Here is an 18549-nt window from a genome sequence, read left to right as displayed (position 1 = left end):
CAGAATTCATACATGAGGCCTGAATAACTCAGTTAAAAGGGGGATAAATACTCAGTGTGGGCACATCTTTCATTTTTACTTGCTGAATTGAGGTGCTATGGAACCTATAAAATTATTTCACCTCATTATTCATCCCTTAGACCTGAATAACAACATCCAAAGGGGATTAATATTCAGTTGTGGACAACTTTTATCTATTTATTCTATTTATTTCTATTTATTCTATCAGAGAAAATAATTTCACTGCAGAATTCATACATCAGACCTGAATATCAAGATGCAAAGGGCATAAATAGTCCAATTGTGGACACATTTTGGTTGCATTTAATATGTTATAGGCTTATTTAATATGTCAGAGCTTTATTTTAGCATATAAAATCATTTCACTGCAGAATTCATACAGGAGACCTGAATATCAAGATGCAAAGGGCATAAATAGTCCAATTGTGGACACATTTTGGTTGCATTTAATATGTTATAGGCTTATTTAATATGTCAGAGCTTTATTTTAGCACATAAAATCATTTCACTGCAGAATTCATACATCAGACCTGAATATCAAGATGCAAAGGGGACAAATAGTCCAATTGTGGACACATTTTAGTTGCATTTAATATTCTAGAGCTTTATTTTAGCACATAAAATCATTTCACTGTAGAATTTATACAGGAGACCTGAATATCAAGATGCAAAGGGGATAATTAGTTAATTGTGGACACATTTTAGTTGCATTTAATATGATAGAGCTTTATTTTAGCACATAAAATCATTTCACTGTAGAATTCATACATCAGACCTGAATATCAAGATGCAAAGGGGACAAATAGTTAATTGTGGACACATTTTAGTTGCATTTAATATGATAGAGCTTTATTTTAGCATATAAAATCATTTCACTGTAGAACTCATACATCAGACCTGAATATCAAGATGCAAAGGGCATAAATAGTCCAATTGTGGACACATTTTAGCTGCATTTAATATGATAGAGCTTTATTTTAGCATATAAAATCATTTCACTGTAGAACTCATACATCAGACCTGAATATCAAGATGCAAAGGGCATAAATAGTCCAATTGTGGACACATTTTAGCTGCATTTAATATGTTAGAGCTTTATTTTAACATAGAAAATCATTTCACTGTAGAATTCATACATCAGACCTGAATATCAAGATGCAAAGGGGACAAATAGTCCAATTGTGGACACATTTTAGTTGCATTTAATATGATAGAGCTTTATTTTAGCACATAAAATCATTTCACTGTAGAATTTATACAGGAGACCTGAATATCAAGATGCAAAGGGGACAAATAGTTAATTATGGACACATTTTACTTGCATTTAATATGTTAGAGCTTTATTTTAGCATATAAAATCATTTCACTGTAGAATTCATACATCAGACCTGAATATCAAGATGCAAAGGGCATAAATAGTCCAATTGTGGACACATTTTAGCTGCATTTAATATGTTAGAGCTTTATTTTAACATAGAAAATCATTTCACTGTAGAATTCATACATCAGACCTGAATATCAAGATGCAAAGGGGACAAATAGTCCAATTGTGGACACATTTTAGCTGCATTTAATATGTTAGAGCTTTATTTTAGCACATAAAATCATTTCACTGTAGAATTCATACAGGAGATCTGAATATCAAGATGCAAAGGGCATAATTAGTTAATTGTGGACACATTTTAGTTGCATTTAATATGATAGAGCTTTATTTTAGCACATAAAATCATTTCGCTGTAGAATTCATACAGGAGACCTGAATATCAAGATGCAAAGGGGACAAATAGTCCAATTGTGGACACATTTTAGTTGCATTTAATATGATAGAGCTTTATTTTAGCACATAAAATCATTTCACTGTAGAATTCATACATCAGACCTGAATATCAAGATGCAAAGGGCATAAATAGTCCAATTGTGGACACATTTTAGTTGCATTTAATATGATAGAGCTTTATTTTAGCACATAAAATCATTTCACTGTAGAATTTATACAGGAGACCTGAATATCAAGATGCAAAGGGGACAAATAGTTAATTATGGACACATTTTACTTGCATTTAATATGTTAGAGCTTTATTTTAGCATATAAAATCATTTCACTGTAGAATTCATACATCAGACCTGAATATCAAGATGCAAAGGGCATAAATAGTCCAATTGTGGACACATTTTAGTTGCATTTAATATCTTATAGGCTTATTTAATATGTCATAGCTTTATTTTAACATAGAAAATCATTTCCCTTTGGAATTCATGGGCACTGTGGTAAAGGGTTGGACTTGATGATCTGTGAGGTCTCTTCCAACCTTGGTGATACTGTGATACTGTAATATCAAAATGCAAAGGGGATAAATAGTCAATTGTGGACACATTTTAGTTGCATTTAATATTTTACAGGCTTATGAAATATGTTATAGCTTTATTTTAACATAGAAAATCACTTCACTGAAGAATTACTCCATCAGACCTGACCAGCCAAACCAAAAGGGGATAAATATTGTAATGGTGAAGGCATCTTTCATTTTTATTGACTCTCTTATAGTTTTCTTTACCATGGAGAGTTATTTCACTCTAGAATTCCTTAGATCTGACTAATTCAGCTCAAAATTTGGCAGTAGCTTCAATCATTTAAAGCCCTCAGCACAGCTTATACAGCAAAATATTTCCCTTGGTAACCTCTGTGTGGCTTGGCGCAGGGTAAGAGGCTGGAGATGGCTTTCAGCATCTCCTTTCATGTTCTCCATGATCAGCTTCAGTATAGAACCATAGAATCACAGACTGGTTTAGGTTGGAAGGGACCTGGTCTGGTTGACTGGCTAGGGCTGGGTGCTAGGTCGGACTGGATGAGCTTGGAGGTCTCTTCCAACCTGGTTGTTTCTATGATTCTATGACCTCAAAGCTCAGCCAGTTCCAAGCCCTCTGCCATAGACAGGGACACTTCCCACTAGAACAGGCTGCTCAAGGCATCATTCAACCTATTGATAAATCCATTTCATCATTACTAAAAATACTTCCCAAATTAATAAGATTTGAAGGGGAAAGGGCGGGGGGGAGAAATCCCTTCAGTGTAGCAGGGAGTTCACCTGGCAATGCGTGCTTGTAGCCCAGACACAACCCTGTGCTGGGCTGCAGAAAGAGCAGTGTGGGCATAGGGCAAGGGAGGGGTTTCTGCCTCTTGGCTCTGCTCTCCTCAGACCCCACTTGCAGTCCTGGGGGCAGTTCTGGAGCCCCCAGCGCAAGCAGGACATGGAAGTGTTGGAGGCAGTGCAGAGGAGGCCACCAAGATGCTGAGAGGGCTGCAGCAGCTCTGCTGTGAGCACAGGCTGAGAGAGTTGGGGCTGTGCAGCCTGGAGAGGAGAAGGCTTCCAGGAGAGCTTGGAGTGGCCTTGCAGGGTCTGCAGGGGTCTGAAGGAGGGCTGGGGAGGGACTATTGACAAGGTCTGGTGATGAGAGGAGGAGGAGGAGGAATGGGTTTGAAGTGGCAGAGAGGAGATTGAAAGTGGATGTTAGGAAGAAGTTGTTTGCAGTGAGGGTGGTGAGAGACTGGCACAGGTTAAGGGTGCTGAGATCCTGCCGCAGGTTGAGGGTGGTGAGACACTGGCACAGATTGCCCAAGGAGGTTGTGGAACACAGAAGCACAGAATGTGATCAAAGATCACATTGGGTGCTTCTGTGCTCCACAACCTCCCTGGAGGTGTTCAGGACCAGGCTGGATGAAGCCTTAAGCAACCTGTTCTAGTGGGAGGTGTCCCTGCCTATGGCAGAGGGCTGGAACTGGTTGAGCTTTGATGTCCCTTCCAACCTAAACCATTCTCTTCTGTTCTATTCTACTTCTCTGGAAGGACTCTTCCAAGTGTTGTCTTCTGTGGAAGCTCAGCTGAGGTTGCCAACTGGCAGGCGAGGCAGACACATGTATGCATAGGGTGTGCTGCTCAGGTTGATGGGGTTGCCATCCAGCCTGATGTCTTCCAGAGCCCTACGGATGTAAGTCAAGTCCTTCCTTCTGCAGAAGGTGTCCTCATGCATCCTGTGGATGTTGTTGTTCTGAAAAGCAAGACCAAAGCTGTCAGAAGTGTTGCCAGAAGTCATTGGGTTTGTGGGTGTTATCCTCAGTGCCCAGTGAGGTGCTTGGTGCTGATCCAAGCTTAGAAACAGGGAAGGTTGGGAGACATCTCAGAGGTAGGATAGAATAGGTTGGAAGAATCATGGAATCACAGAATGGTTTAGGTTGGAAGGGACCTCAAGGCTCAGCCAGTTGCAAACCCCTGCTGTAGGCAGGGACACCTCCTACTAGAACAGGTCGCTCAGGGCCTCATCCAACCTGGCCTTGAACACCTCCAGGGAGGTTGTGGAGCACAGAAGCACCCAATGTGATCAAAGAACTGGAAGCTGTGTTTCTGAGTGTGATATTTGTTCTATAAAGATAAATTAAGCCAAGCCTTAGGTATAGAGTCATAGAATCAGTCAGAGTTGGAAGGGACCACAAGGACCAGGCAGTTCCAGGTGGGGGCCTCACCAGGGCAGAGTAGAGGAGGAGGAGAAGCTTCCATCCACTAGGAGCCCCCGGATCCATTTCCTCCTCTCTGCTCTCCAGCAACTCAGTTCTCAGGAAGAAAGAAGCCTGAGGGTGCTGGCAGAGAGGAGCTGCAGAGGAGGCAGCAGTGCCCAGGTGGGCAGCAGAGACAATGGCATCCTGGGCTGGCTCAGGAGCAGTGTGGGCAGCAGGACAAGGGAGGTTCTTGTGCCCCTGTGCTCAGCACTGCTCAGGACACCCCTGCAGTGCTGTGTCCAGTTCTGGGCTCCTGAATTGCAGAGAGATGCTGAGGTGCTGGAAGGTGTTTGGAGAAGGGCAGCAAGGCTGGGGAGGGGCCTGGAGCACAGCCCTGTGAGGAGAGGCTGAGGGAGCTGGGGGGGTGCAGGAGCCTGCAGCAGAGGAGGCTGTAGCCAGGTGGGGTTGGGCTCTGCTGCCAGGCAGCCAGCAACAGAAGAAGGGGACACAGCCTGAAGTTGTGGCAGGGCAAGTCTAGGCTGGATGTTAGGAGGAAGTTGTTGTCAGAGAGAGTGATTGGCATTGGAATGGGCTGCCCAGGGGAGGTGGTGCAGTGCCCATGGCTGGAGGTGTTGCAGCCAAGGCTGGCTGGGGCACTTAGTGCCATGGTCTGGTTGGTTGGGCAGGGCTGGGTGCTAGGTTGGGCTGGCTGAGCTTGGAGCTCTCTGCCAGCCTGCTGCATTCTGTGATTCTAGGATTCTAATCTCCACTTGAGCCTCCACCAGACAAAAGTGAGGACACTTCTGGAGAAGCAGAAGACACAAACCAAGAGAATAATTGACCCTTTCCAGTTTGGCTTCCTATGGAGTAAGATAAACAGAGCTGTTCCTTTGCAGCCTACCTGAAGGTGCAGAGCTTGGAGGCTTTCAGGGAGCGGCAGTGGAATGTGGTCCAGGTTGTTGTCAGTAATGTAGAGGTGCTGCAGGTGATGCAGATCCTAGAGGATGAAGGAAGAAGAAAAAAACAAGGCAGGGAAAATAGACCTTTTGGAACTCTTTAGCACTTCAGATTGAAATGTGGAACTGCAGCAAGGACCAGTGGATGCTAACACATTTTATATAGGATTAGTTTGGTTGGATATGACCTCATGGAGTCCAACCTACAACCCCAGCCCACCATGGCCATTAAACCATGCTCCAGAGTGCATGGCCACAGGTTTCTTGAACACTTCCAGGGATGGGGACTCCACCACCTCCCTGGGCAGCCTCTTCCAAACCCTAACCACTCTTGCACCAAAAGAATTTTCCCTCATCTCCAACCTAACCCTCCCCGGCACAATTTTGGCCCATTTGCTCTTGTTCTGTCATCTGCTAGTGGGGAGAAGAGCCCAATTCAATTCAAGAGAGATGTTCAGGTGCTGGAAGGTGTTTGGAGAAGGGCAGCAAGGCTGGGGAGGGGCCTGGAGCACAGCCCTGTGAGGAGAGGCTGAGGGAGCTGGGGGTGTGCAGCCTGCAGCAGAGGAGGCTCAGGGCAGAGCTCATTGCTGCCTGCAGCTGCCTGCAGGGAGGCTGTAGCCAGGTGGGGTTGGGCTCTGCTGCCAGGCAGCCAGGGACAGAAGAAGGGGGCACAGCCTCAAGCTGTGCCAGGGCAGGTCCAGGTTGGCTGTGAGGAGGAAGTTGTTGTCAGAGAGAGTGATTGGCATTGGAATGGGCTGCCCAGGGAGGTGGTGGAGTGCACATGGCTGGAGGTGTTGCAGCCAAGCCTGGCTGGGGCACTTAGTGCCATGGTCTGTTTGGTTGGGCAGGGCTGGGTGCTAGATTGGGCTGCCAACCTGCTGCATTCTATGATTCTATGAACCTCCACCTCACTGCAACCACCTCTTGAGGCATCCTGGTCCAGGGCTCTGTCACTCTTAAATTACAGATGTTCCTCCTCACATTGAGATGGAACTTCTGAGGTCCAGGTTTGTGCCTGTTCCCTGTGGTTTTAGACCACCCAACAGCCAGCACAGACATGATTCCTGTGATCTCAACTCCTGTAATGGATGAGCAGAGGACTGAAGCTGCTCTGCTGTGAGGAGAGACTGAAAGAGTTGGGGTTGTGCAGTCTAGGAGGAAAAGGCTCCCAGGTGACCTTATTGATGCCTCTCAGCATCTGAAGGAGGCTACAAGAAAGCTGAGGAGGAACTATTTAGGCTGTCAGGGAGTGATAGGAGTGGGGGGAATGGAACAAAGCTGGAAATGGGGAGAGTCAGATTGGGTGTTAGGAAGAAGTTGTTCAGCAGGAGAGTGGTGAGAGCCTGGCGGGGGTTGCCCAGGGAGGTGGTGGAAGCCTGATCCCTGGAGGTGTTTGAGGCCAGGCTGGCTGAGGCTGTGCACAGCCTGCTCTGGTGTGAGGTGTCCCTGGGCATGCCAGGGGGGTTGGAACTGGCTGAGCCTTTTGGTCCCTTCCAGCCCTGACTGGTTCTGTGATTCTGAGTCTGTGATTCATAGACTCATAGAATCAACCAGGTTGGAAGAGACCTCCAAGATCATCCAGTCCAACCAATTCTATGATTCCATGATTCTACTGCTTTAAAGGTCCTCTTGGGCTGCTCTTCTAAACCACATCCTTTGGAGGTAGGTTGAAAATCTTTTCCCACCAAACCCAGACTTACCTTAAATGCCTCATTAGGGATTCCTTTGTGCCCAAGCCTGTTCTTACTGACATCAATGAATTTTAAGGTGGGTGGTAGCTCAGGGAGCTGCCTTATCCTGTTGTCACGAAGCACCAGCTCCTCAAGTTGGGGCAGTCTCCAGAAGGCATCTTCATGGATCTCTGATATAAAGTTTGCAGTCAAATCAATCCTCTTCAAGTTGCCTGGCAGAGAAAGAAGATGCAGCAAGTGTGTGAGAATGTATTTCCTGAGGGGGTTAAAAGAAGAAAGAAGCCAATACGTGATTTAAATTCCAAGTGGAGTGTCTGGAGTGTGACCCAGTCCTGAGCCATGAGGTGGCAGCTCTGTGTGGGTAGGCAGCACAATAATCCATACTCACACACACAGAATGCCTCAGGTTGGAAGGGAACCTGAGACCAGCTCCTTCTCCTCTGGAGAGTGCACTCATCAAATGCAAACCTCTCCACTTTGGAGTGAAGGATGGTGTCGGGCACTGTGTCAAAGACCTCACCAAAGACCAGAAAGATGACATTTCTTGGTCCTCCCTTGTCTACTGATGTAGTCACACTGCTGTAGGCAGCTGCTCTGTTGGTCAGGCAGGAACATCACTTCCCTACTCCTGCTGGCCACAACATTGCTGATCCAAGATCACAGCATCACAGAATCAGTCAGGGTTGGAAGGCACCACAAGGATCAGCCAGTTCCAACCCCCCTGCCATGCCCAGGGGCACCCTACCCTAGAGCAGGCTGCACACAGCCTCAGCCAGCCTGGCCTCAAACACCTCCAGCCATGGGGCCTCAACCACCTCCCTGGGCAACCCATTCCAGCCTCTCACCACTCTCCTGCTCAACAACTTCCTCCTCACCTCCAGCCTCACTCTCCCCACCTCCACCTTTGCTCCATTCTCCCCACTCCTATCACTCCCTCACAGCCTCAAAAGTCCCTCCCCAGCTTTCTTGTAGCCCACTTCAGATCCTGGGAGGCCACAAGAAGGTCACCTGGGAGCCTCCTCTGCTCCAGCCTGCACAGCCCCAACTCTTTCAGGCTGTGCTCACAGCAGAGCTGCTGCAGCCTCTGAGCATCCTCCTGGCCCTGCTCTGGACACTCTCCAGCATCTCCACAGCCCTCTTGTCCCAGGGGCTCCAGCACTGGACGCAGTACTCCACTTCCCCTAGGTGGAGCCATGCTGCCTGTCTTCAACCACCTCCCTGTCCTCCAACCTCTTTGAGCTAGAAGTAAGAGCAACCACAGGTAAGAGCAATAGCATTGCTCTCCATACTTAAGTGAGCAAAGTCATTTCTGTTGATCTTCTTGATTCTGTTGTAGCGGGAGTAGAAGTAGGTGGTTCTCCCAGGCAGGGGTGGAACAGCATTCAGCTCATGGTCATCACAGTAGACTGTGGTCCCCAGGCACGTACACAAAAGGCAAGTAGGAAGGCCTAGCAAAGAGTTGAAAGGAAAACAGCTTATTACCAAATAGCAGCACCAAAATGACCCCAAGGACTTCAGTGATGTGCTCTTCTAAGCAGGGTGGTGACATTTGTCAGTGAGACTGTTCATAGAATCATAGAACCAAACAAGTTGGAAGAAACCTCCAAGATCACCCAGGCCAACCTCTCACTGTATTCTGACTTGATCACCACACCAGGCACTGAAACAGGCTGCCCAGGGAGGTGGTGGAGTCACTGTCCCTGGAGGTGTTCCAGAAATGTGGCCATGGCACTCTGGGACATGGTTTAATAGCTGTGGTGGACGTGAGTTGATGGTTGACCTTGATGACCTTTGTCTTTCCCAACCCAAACAATTCTATGAGTCTATGATCATATAATACACAGATGGCATTGGGTTGGAAAGGATCCTCAAAGGGCATCTTGTCCAAAGCCTCTGCACTCAGTAGGGACTCCTCTGACTAGAACACACTGCCCTGGCCCACATGAAGTCTGATCTTGAATGTCTTTAGGGAAGGGGCCTCAACCACATCCCTGAGGAACCTGTTCCAACATCTCATCACTCTCCCTGTGCAGAACTTCCTCCTGATGTCCAACCTAAATTTACTCTGCTGCTCTTTGAAACCACTACCCTCATTCCAAGCCCTTCTGAACAGCCCCTGCCCAGGTTTCCTGGAGGTCTCCTTCAGATACTAGCAGGCTGCTCTAAGGTGTCCCCAGAGCCTTCTCTTCTCCAGGCTGAACAACCCCTACTCTCTCAGCCTGTCCCCATAGCAGAGGTTCTCCAGCCCTCTGACCATTTTTGTGATCTCCTCTGGACCCACTCCAGCATGTCCATGCCTCTCTTGTGTTGAAGGCTGAACACAGCACTCCAGGTGAGGTCTCAACAGAGCAGAGCAGGGGGACAGAATCACCTCTGCTGCCAATCTGCTGGCCAGACTTTTTTGGATGCAGCCCAGGATGCAGTTTGGTTCTTTGGACTGCACTCTATGATATGTACTATTTATTATATGATACATCTTGTATGCAAATCATGCATAGCAACTTGCATCCTGGGCATGCAGCACATGGACCAGCTGGAATCATAGAATCAAGCAGCTTGGAAGAGACCTCCAAGCTCATCCAATCCATGAATCATAGAATCATAGAATCAAGCAGCTTGGAAGAGGCCTCCAAGCTCATCCAGCCCAACCTAGCACCCAGCCCTAACCAGTCAACCAGTCCATGGCACTAAGTGCCTCATCCAGTCTTTTCTTGAACACCTCCAGGGATGATAACTCCACCACCTCCCTGAGCAGCCCATGAAGACGATCAGAAGGCTGGAGAAGTTCTCCTACAAAGACAGGCTGAGAGCAGAATGAGCTTTCCTCAAAAGCAAAGCCACTCACACAACCCTCATGCCTTTTTGCTCCCCTACTAACCATCTTGAGTTTGGGGTCCCAGAACCCCAGAGCCCTGTGCTGCAGACCCGTCAATTAATTTTGGCGTCGATGCTTCCTCCTCAGGCTCTTCTGTCAAGGGTGCAGAAGAATAACTCTCTTGAATTGCAGAAGGCAGGGCTGTGCCAATCTCTGTCTAGGGAAGAGCAAAAAGGGAGCAGGAAAGGTTAACTGTTCACTTCCACTGGCAGCTGCTTCTCTTCCAGCTGCTCCTCTTCTCCCACTAGAGGTCACAGACGGGCTGAGGTTGAGCGCTTGAGCTGCCTGTTCTTTGGCAGCTCTAATCCACCCTGATGGTGCTGAAACTCCAGCACCCAACGTTCACTTTTTTTCTCTCGGTGTTTTCATTTCTTTGGATCACAGACAGAATTAACCTGGTTGGAAAAGACCTTTGAGATCATCGAGTCCAACCTATCACCAAGCCTGGATGTGCTGGAGGCTCGTTTGGATGCGGTGCTTAGGGATATGCTCTAAGGTGAAGGGTGCAGAATCATAGAATGGTTCAGGTTGGGAGGGACCTCAAAGCTCAGCCAGTTCCAACCCCCTGCCACAGGCAGGGACACCTCCCACTAGAACAGGTTGCTCAAGGATTCATCCAACCTGGCCTTGGACACCTCCAGGGAGGTTGGGGAGCACAGAAGCACCCAATGTGATCAAAGATCACATTGGGTGCTTCTGTGCTCCCCAACCTCCCTGGGAAACCTGTGCCAGTGTCTCACCACCCTCAACCTTTTCTTTCTCTCTTTTCCTTTCTGTACTCATCTGTTAGAATGGATGCAGGGAAAAAAAAGCTTTTAGCCTTGCAAGACTTGGCCAAAGAGGATATCCACAGGAAGAGAAGCTATGAGCAGCAAGGAAGAGGTACAAGAGCTCTGTGGCTGTTACTCTGGAAACTCAGCACCTTGGTTTTGGCAAGAGCCATGTGTAGGTTTCTGCCTTCATTGCTGTCTCCCAGGTTGGCAGGATGTGAGGGGTTGGAAGGGATCCCCATAGATCATTGAGTCCAACCCTCTCTGCCAGAGCAGGACCATAGGATCTAGTGCAGGTCAGACAGGAACACAGAATGTGATCTAAAATAGTAGAACAAGGAGCAATGGACACAAACTGGAGCACAGAAAGTTCCACCTATACATGAGTTAAAACTTCCTTTCCTTCATTGCTGTCTACAACTACCTGCAGGGAGGCTGTAGCCAGGTGGGGTTGGGCTCTGCTGCCAGGCAGCCAGCAACAGAACAAGGGGACACAGCCTCAAGCTGTGCCAGGGCAGGTTCAGGCTGGATGTTGTTAGGAAGTTGTTGTCAGAGAGAGTGATTGGCATTGGAATGGGCTGCCCAGGGAGGTGGTGGAGTGGCTGTGGCTGGAGGTGTTGAAGCCAAGCCTGGCTGGGGCACTTAGTGCCATGGTCTGGTTGGTTGGGCAGGGCTGGGTGCTAGGTTGGTCTGGCTGAGCTTGGAGCTCTCTTCCAACCTGCTTGATTCTGTGATTTTATGATTCCTGTGAGGGTGCTGAGCCCTGCAGCAGGCTGTGTCCAGAGAGGCTGTGCAGTCTCCTTCTCTGGAGACTTTCAAAACCCATCTGGATCTGTTCCTGTGTGACCTGTCCTGAGTGATCCTGCTTTAGCAGAGGGTTTGGACTCCAAAGGTCCCTTCCAACCTTCTGCAGTTCTGTGCAATATTTCTCATCAATCAGATTCCCTGAAGACCACAGATACAGAAGCAGTGGAACACCACCAAACCCTGAACCTTGCAGATCCAGATTTTGCCTGATTCTCTGTATAATCTGGAGGTATTCCCCAGTAAGCCACAGTTAATATTGATAAGTAGGGTTTATGAATGGGAAAAAATGCCATGAAAAAGTCACCACCATCCCTGCAGGTGTCCAAGAAAGGTGTGGATGTAGCACCTGGGGACACGATTTGATGGCCACAGTGGTGTTGGGTTGATGGTTGGACTGGATAAGATGAAAGGGCTTTTCCAACCCAAAAAAATCAATGATTCTGTAGTCCATGGCAGTGAACTTTAGCTGAACTATGGCTGTCTAACCTGTTGGTGTTACAAGGGTGCACCTTGTAGCTTCATGCAGGCAAATAGCCAAAGCTCCCATCTGCAGCACTGACACTGAGACAGCTTAACCAGGAATGGAGCTGGGGACAAATCAAACAGGACTTTGGGAACAAAGGAAATGGGGCAGATGTTCTCTGGACTGAGGAAGCCCAGAGGGAAAAAGGCATTCCAGGCTTTTATTGACCCCGGGTAGTGCTGCACTAAAGTGCTTGCACATGCTGCCTGCTGCTCCTGCAGTGCTGTGCAAAGCAGAGCAGAGTCCCTGTCCTGAGCTTTGATCAGAATCACAGAGTGTCAGGGGCTGGAAGGGACCTTCGAAGCTCAGCCAGTCCAATCTCCCTGCCAGAGCAGGATCTCCTACACCAGATCACACAGGAACACATCCAAGTGGGGTTTGAATGTCTGCAGAGAGGGAGACTCCACAACCCCCCTGGGCAGCCTGTGCCAGGGCTCTGGCACTCTCACAGGGAAAAATCCTCCTCATGTTTCCATGCAACTTCCTCTGCCTCAGCTCCCATCCAGTGCCCCTTGGCCTGACACTGAGCATCACCCAGCAGAGCCTGGCTCCAGCTCCTGGCACTGGCATCCCCCAGCAGAGCCTGGCTCCAGCTCCTGGCACTGGCATCCCCCAGCAGAGCCTGGCTCCAGCTCCTGGCACTGGCATCCCCCAGCAGAGCCTGGCTCCAGCTCCTGGCACTCACCTGCACACATTGAGAACCATTGCTGAGGTCCCCTCTCAGCTGCTCCTCTCCCAGCACACAGCCCCAGCTCCCTCAGGCTCTGCTCCTCACAGAGCTGTTCCATTCCCTGCAGCATCTCTGTGGCTCTGTGCTGGGCTCTCTCCAGCAGTTCTGTGTCCCTCTTGAACTGGAGGGCCCAGAACTGGACACAGCAACCAAATGCTGCCTCACCAGGGCAGGGTGAAGGAGCAGGAGAACCTCTCTCAACCTACTACCCACAGTCCAAGTCTGCTTCCCATTATTGCCTCATCTGATCCCTGCAGGTGGATAACTTTTCCATGTCTGATAAATGATCCACAACTGTAACAAGGCAAAGATGTTGCTTGGACTCTATTTTGTATTAAATTAATCCTTCAGCTTCCAGATGTTTGTTTGGTTTTGGCCACATGCACTTGAGTGAAAAAAAAGGAAGAAACAGAACTGATTCTCCCTCACTTCATACAATTATTCTCCCTAGGGATTTGCTGGGGGGGTGAGGATGGGGCTGCATTTCCTTTCCTCCTCTAAGTAATATTCCTTCTGTAAAAAGAAAAAGATCACAAAGGAGGAGGAATGTTGCAGAGAAGCACAACAAGGAGTGGTTCTCTCTGCCAAGAGTTGCAACTCTTCAAATCATAAACAGCCTCCCAAGGCAGATTTAATACCTGGCATAAGAAAACATTGAAGGAAAAACCATTGGTGGAGGAGAAGCTCAGCAGGAGCCAGCAGTGTGCACTTGCAGCCCAGAAAGCCAAGCAGAGCCTGGGCTGCAGCAGCAGCAGTGTGGCCAGCAGGGCCAGGGAGGGGATTCTCCCCCTCTGCTCTGCTCTGCTCAGACCCCACCTGGAGTCCTGCATCCAGCTCTGGAGCCCCTGGGACAAGAGGGCTGTGGAGATGCTGGAGAGTGTCCAGAGCAGGGCCAGGAGGATGCTCAGAGGCTGCAGCAGCTCTGCTGTGAGCATAGACTGGTCTAGTTGATTAGCTAGGGCTGGGTGCTGGGTTGGACTGGATGAAGGTCTCTTCCAACCTGGTTGAATCTATGATTCTATGATCTAGGTTATCCTGCCCTGGCAGGACCAGGATCCTGCTTCTGGCCCAGAAGACCTTTCAAGGTCCCTTCCAGGCACTGACATTCTCTGATTCACTCTCTGATTCTCTGTTGAGGTGGAACTTCCTTTGTCAAAGTACTGAAATACAGGAAACAAAGAGCTAAGTGGCAAGGCTGGAGCCTGCCAGGTTAATTCCAGGGGCAGCTCTATTGTCTATTTCATGCCTCTGTCTTTTAGGATCAAAGCTGATCTGGTACATGCAGTGAGTTTAAATCTGCAGGATTTGTGTCCCCTTGCAGTGCTGCTTTTACTGCAGAAACCATGCTTAAAGGTCTGGATCTTAAAGAGACCTCACAAGCTCAAAGGGCAGTGGCACCACACTCTGACCCATCAGAAAGGGACAGAAACTACCAAAGGCTCCCATGAAAATACCTAATTCTGGTGGAGGTTTTGGGGTTCTTTTGCCTTTCCCAAAGTGCCTCATGCTTGTTTCTCCCACCTTTTGCATTTAACTTCCTTTGCTCTCCCACTGCTTCATCTCGAAAATGAACAGATCTGTGAGCCACTGCACAGCCATGCAGCAGCTGCTCAGGCTGTAGAGGATCACAGGCTCACAGGTTGTCACAGATTGGAGGGGACCCAAAGAGCTCATCCAGTCCAGCCCCCCTGCCAGAGCAGGACCACACAATCCAGCTCAGGGCACACAGCAACACATCCAGACAGGCCTGGGAAGGCTCCACACAAGGAGACTCCACAGCCTCTCTGGGCAGCCTGTGCCAGGGCTCTGGGACCCTTCCAGGCAAGAAGTTGCCCTTGTGCTGAGCTGGAGCCTCCTGTGCTGCAGCTTCCATCCATTGCTGCTTGTCCTGTGCCAGGCAGCAGTGAGCAGAGCCTGTCCCCCCCTCCTGACCCCCAGCCCTCAGAGATTTAGAGACATTGATTCAATCCCCTCTCAGTCTTCTCTTCTCCAGACTGAGCAGCCCCAGGGCCCTCAGCCTCTCCTCACCAGGCACTGCTCCAGGCCCCTCAGCATCCTCTCTGCTGGACCTCCTCCAGCAGATCCCTGTCGCTCTTCAACTGGGGGGGCCAAAACTGAAGGCAGCTCAGACCAAAGGGCATTTGCTGCTGCATAAATAAGTTGAGTAGAGAAAGGAGGCTGCTAAAACTCTCTGGCATCTCCTTTTGATTGGAGAGGACCTCTAAACAGCTAAGTCCAACCATCAACCTGAGACAACCCCCAGGTGCCATGGCCACAGGCTTCTTGATCACCTCCAGGCAAGGGCACTCCACCACCTCCCTGGGCAGCCTCTTGCAATCCCTGATCACTCTTGCAGCAAAGAATTTTCCTCATCTCCAACCTACCTCTGCCCTGGCAAAATTTCAGGCCATTTCCTCTTCTTCTATCTCCTGAAATGAGGGAGCAGAGCTCAACCCTCACCTCCTTGAAGCCTCCTGTCAGGGAGCTCTGGAAAGCAATGAGGTCTCCCCTCAGCCTCTTCTTCTCCAGGCTAAACAGCCTCAGTTCCCTCAGCTGCTCCTCCCCAGCCCTGTTCTCCAGACCCTTTCCCAGCTTGGATCCCTTTCTCTGCACCTGCTCCAGAACCCAAATGTCCTTCTTGGAGTGAGGGACCCAAAACTGAACCCACTACTTGAAGTGTGGCCTCAGCAGTGCCCAGTATGGGGCATGACCACTCCTCTGCTCCTGCTGGCCACACCATTGCTGATCCAAGCCAGGATGCTGCTGTCCCCCTTGGCCACCTGTGCACACTGCTGGCTCATCTTCAGCTGCCTGCCAAGCATCACCCTCAAGACCTTTTCTGCTGGGCAAGTTTTCCAGCCACTCTGCCCCAAGCCTGTAGCATTGCCTGGGGTTATTGTGACCCAAGTGCAGGACCTGGCACTTGGCTCTCGTTCAACCTCACACAATTGTCCTATATTTTCATTCTTGATTCTTTTAATAGGAGGTTTCCTACCTGAAGGCCAATGGAGTGGTGGTGTGGACACAGGCACTGAAGCCAGGAGTTTGCAGTGTGGTTTTCTTAGCCATCAGAGCTTGATTTACATAAGAATCTCTCCACAAGTTGCTTTTTCTCACTCATTATCCAAACAAAGCTTCACTTTCAAAGAGCCTTCTGTTTTAGCCAGGGAGAAGCTAACAAAGGATGCCTGTGAGAGCCTGGCTTGATGCTATCCACTTTCAGTGAGGAAATCTGCCTTTGTATACCTTTGCAGAGCAGTTGGGACAATACAGACCAAGTGCTGGCTGAGGCCTCTGGACCCTACTGTGGTATAAATATTCATCGAGAGCAATAATGAAGGAAGAGGCAGCAGATGTCTGTCTGAGGATGCAGAACCATTGAGTCATAGAATCAGTCAGGGTTGGAAGGGACCACAAGGAGCAGCCAGTGCCAACCCCCTGCCATGCCCAGGGACACCCTACCCTAGAGCAGGCTGCACACAGCCTCAGCCAGCCTGGCCTCAAACACCTCCAGGGATCAGGCTTCCACCACCTCCCTGGGCAACCCATTCCAGCCTCTCACCACTCTCCTGCTCAACAACTTCCTCCTCACCTCCAGCCTCACTCTCCCCAGCTTCAGCTTTGCTCCATTCCCCCCAGTCCTGCCACTCCCTCACAGCCTCAAAAGTCCCTCCCCAGCTTTTTTGTAGTCCCCTTCAGATGCTGGGAGGCCACAAGAAGGTCCCCTGGGAGCCTCCTCTGCTCCAGCCTGCACAGCCCCAACTCTTTCAGGCTGTGCTCACAGCAGAGCTGCTGCAGCCTCTCAGCATCCTCCTGGCCCTGCTCTGGACACTCTCCAGCATCTCCACAGCCCTCTTGTCCCAGGGGCTCCAGCACTGGATGCAGGAGTCCAGGTGGGGTCTGTGCAGAGCATAGCAGAGGGGGAGAATCCCCTCCTTGGCCCTGCTGGCCACACTGCTGCTGCTGCAGCCCAGGCTCTGCAACTGTGGAAGAGTTGATCCTGTTGTCTCCAAAGCCTCTATCCACATTTTATTTCTGAGTAGGCTCACAGATGTGAGAGGTTGGAAGGGGTCCAAAGAGATCATCAAGTCCACGCTCCCTGCCACAGCAGGACCACACACCCTAGCTCAGGGCACACAGGAACACAGCCTGGAAAAGGCTCCAGAGAAGGAGACTCCACAGCCTCTCTGGGCAACCTGTGCCAGTCAAGAAGTTGCTCTTGTGTTGAGCTGGAACCTCCTCTGCTGCAGCTTCCATCCATTGCTGCTTGTCCTGTGCCAGGCAGCAGTGAGCAGAGCCTGTCCCCCCCTCCTGACCCCCAGCCCTCAGAGATTTAGAGACATTGATTCAATCCCCTCTCAGTCTTCTCTTCTCCAGACTAAGCATCCCCAGGGCCCTCAGCCTCTCCTCACCAGGCACTGCTCCAGTCCCCTCAGCATCCTCACTCCCCTCCCTTGGATTCAAAGCTCTTCAGAAATCCTTTCCCACCCCTAACATCCTCTGTCCCTGTGACCTTGGCTGTGCTCTCAGCGCAGGAAAGTTGATCAATCAAATGGAACAGCAGCCAAACGGTGCAGATCTGTCTGGAAAACATTTAAAAGGCCCTTGGAAGAGAGAGAAGTCAGTGAAGTTCTTACCTCCAGCTGCTCAGCCTGCTTGTTTTCATCGTAGTCAGTTGGGGGAGAGAGCTCTCCAAGCAGCATGTCATAGAAGCCAGAGTCGTAAATCACAGCCTCCCTGAGGGGCACAGCTCCAACAGCCCCGAGGAGAAAGGACCCCAGGAAAACATTTATAAGAGGCTGCATCCTGCTCTCCTTCCTGAAAGAGAAGAGCAAGAACACAACCTGGGTAGTTTGGTGTCTGCAAGGGGATTGCACCTTAGCATCACAGAATCACAGAACTAAGCAGGTTGGAAAAGACCTTGGAGACCATTGAGCCACCTAACACCTTCTAACAACCAACCCATGGCACTAAGTGCCTCATGCAGCCTCCTCTGAAACACCTCCAGGGATGAGGTCAGTGAGTCCTACCTATCACCTAACCCTTCTCTCTAATCAACTAACCCATGGCACTAAGAGCCTCATGCAGCTGCGCTTCAACACCTCCAGCCATGGGCACTCCACCACCTCCCTGGGCAGCCCATTCCAATGCCAGTCACTCTCTCTGGCAACAACTTCCTCCTAACAGCCAGCCTGAACCTGCCCTGGCACAACTTCAGGCTGTGTCCCCTTCTTCTGTTGCTGGCTGCCTGGCAGCAGAGCCCAACCCCACCTGGCTACAGCCTCCCTGCAGGCAGCTGCAGGCAGCAATGAGCTCTGCCCTGAGCCTCCTCTGCTGCAGGCTGCACCCCCCCAGCTCCCTCAGCCTCTCCTCTCAGGGCTCTGCTCCAGGCCCCTCATCAGCCTTGCTGCCCTTCTCCAAACACCTTCCAGCACCTCAGCATCCTTCTTAAATTGAGGGGCCCAGAACTGGACACAGTACTCCAGGTGTGGCCTGAGCAGAAATGCAGCATTGATGCAAATGTCCCCTTATAAATGCAGCATTTGTCTACAGGGGAGAGGATTCCAGAGGGAGAGCTCATGTTTTATTCAGGAGGACTCAGTGGTTTGTTCTGCTCTGCTTATTTCAGAGTCTCCAGATCTGAATATTTCTGCAGGCTGCTTCGGTTACACTAACATGAAGAG

General features: G+C 49.8%; 1 protein-coding gene across 1 annotated transcript; it reads right to left on the bottom strand.

Annotated features, from left to right (window-relative positions):
* Positions 1–3843: 3843 nt before the first annotated feature.
* Positions 3844–17670, bottom strand: EPYC (epiphycan). Its single transcript, XM_064154770.1, has 6 exons — positions 17503–17670; positions 10039–10192; positions 8450–8608; positions 7170–7372; positions 5415–5510; positions 3844–4068 (listed from the first exon to the last, which is right to left on the bottom strand). The coding sequence occupies exons 1-6, from the start codon at positions 17668–17670 to the stop codon at positions 3898–3900; spliced, it is 951 nt and encodes a 316-aa protein (XP_064010840.1). The 3' UTR covers positions 3844–3897.
* Positions 17671–18549: the final 879 nt, after the last annotated feature.

Source organism: Pogoniulus pusillus, chromosome 15, assembly GCF_015220805.1.
Source record: "Pogoniulus pusillus isolate bPogPus1 chromosome 15, bPogPus1.pri, whole genome shotgun sequence".
In the NCBI taxonomy this organism is placed as follows: domain Eukaryota; kingdom Metazoa; phylum Chordata; class Aves; order Piciformes; family Lybiidae; genus Pogoniulus; species Pogoniulus pusillus.
The sequence above is the reverse complement of the archived record's forward strand: the minus strand, read 5'-3'. Positions and strand labels throughout refer to the sequence as shown.

Bases quoted from the DNA above. Each gene is read 5' to 3' on its own strand.
- EPYC (XM_064154770.1), bottom strand. From the start codon at position 17,670: ATGCAGCCTCTTATAAATGTTTTCCTGGGGTCCTTTCTCCTCGGGGCT. The intron at 7,373-8,449 runs GTATGGAGAGCA...TTTCTCTGCCAG, and splicing joins AAATGACTTTGCTCACTTAA to GCAACTTGAAGAGGATTGAT. The intron at 5,511-7,169 runs GTAAGTCTGGGT...TTCATCCTCTAG, and splicing joins TCCCTAATGAGGCATTTAAG to GATCTGCATCACCTGCAGCA.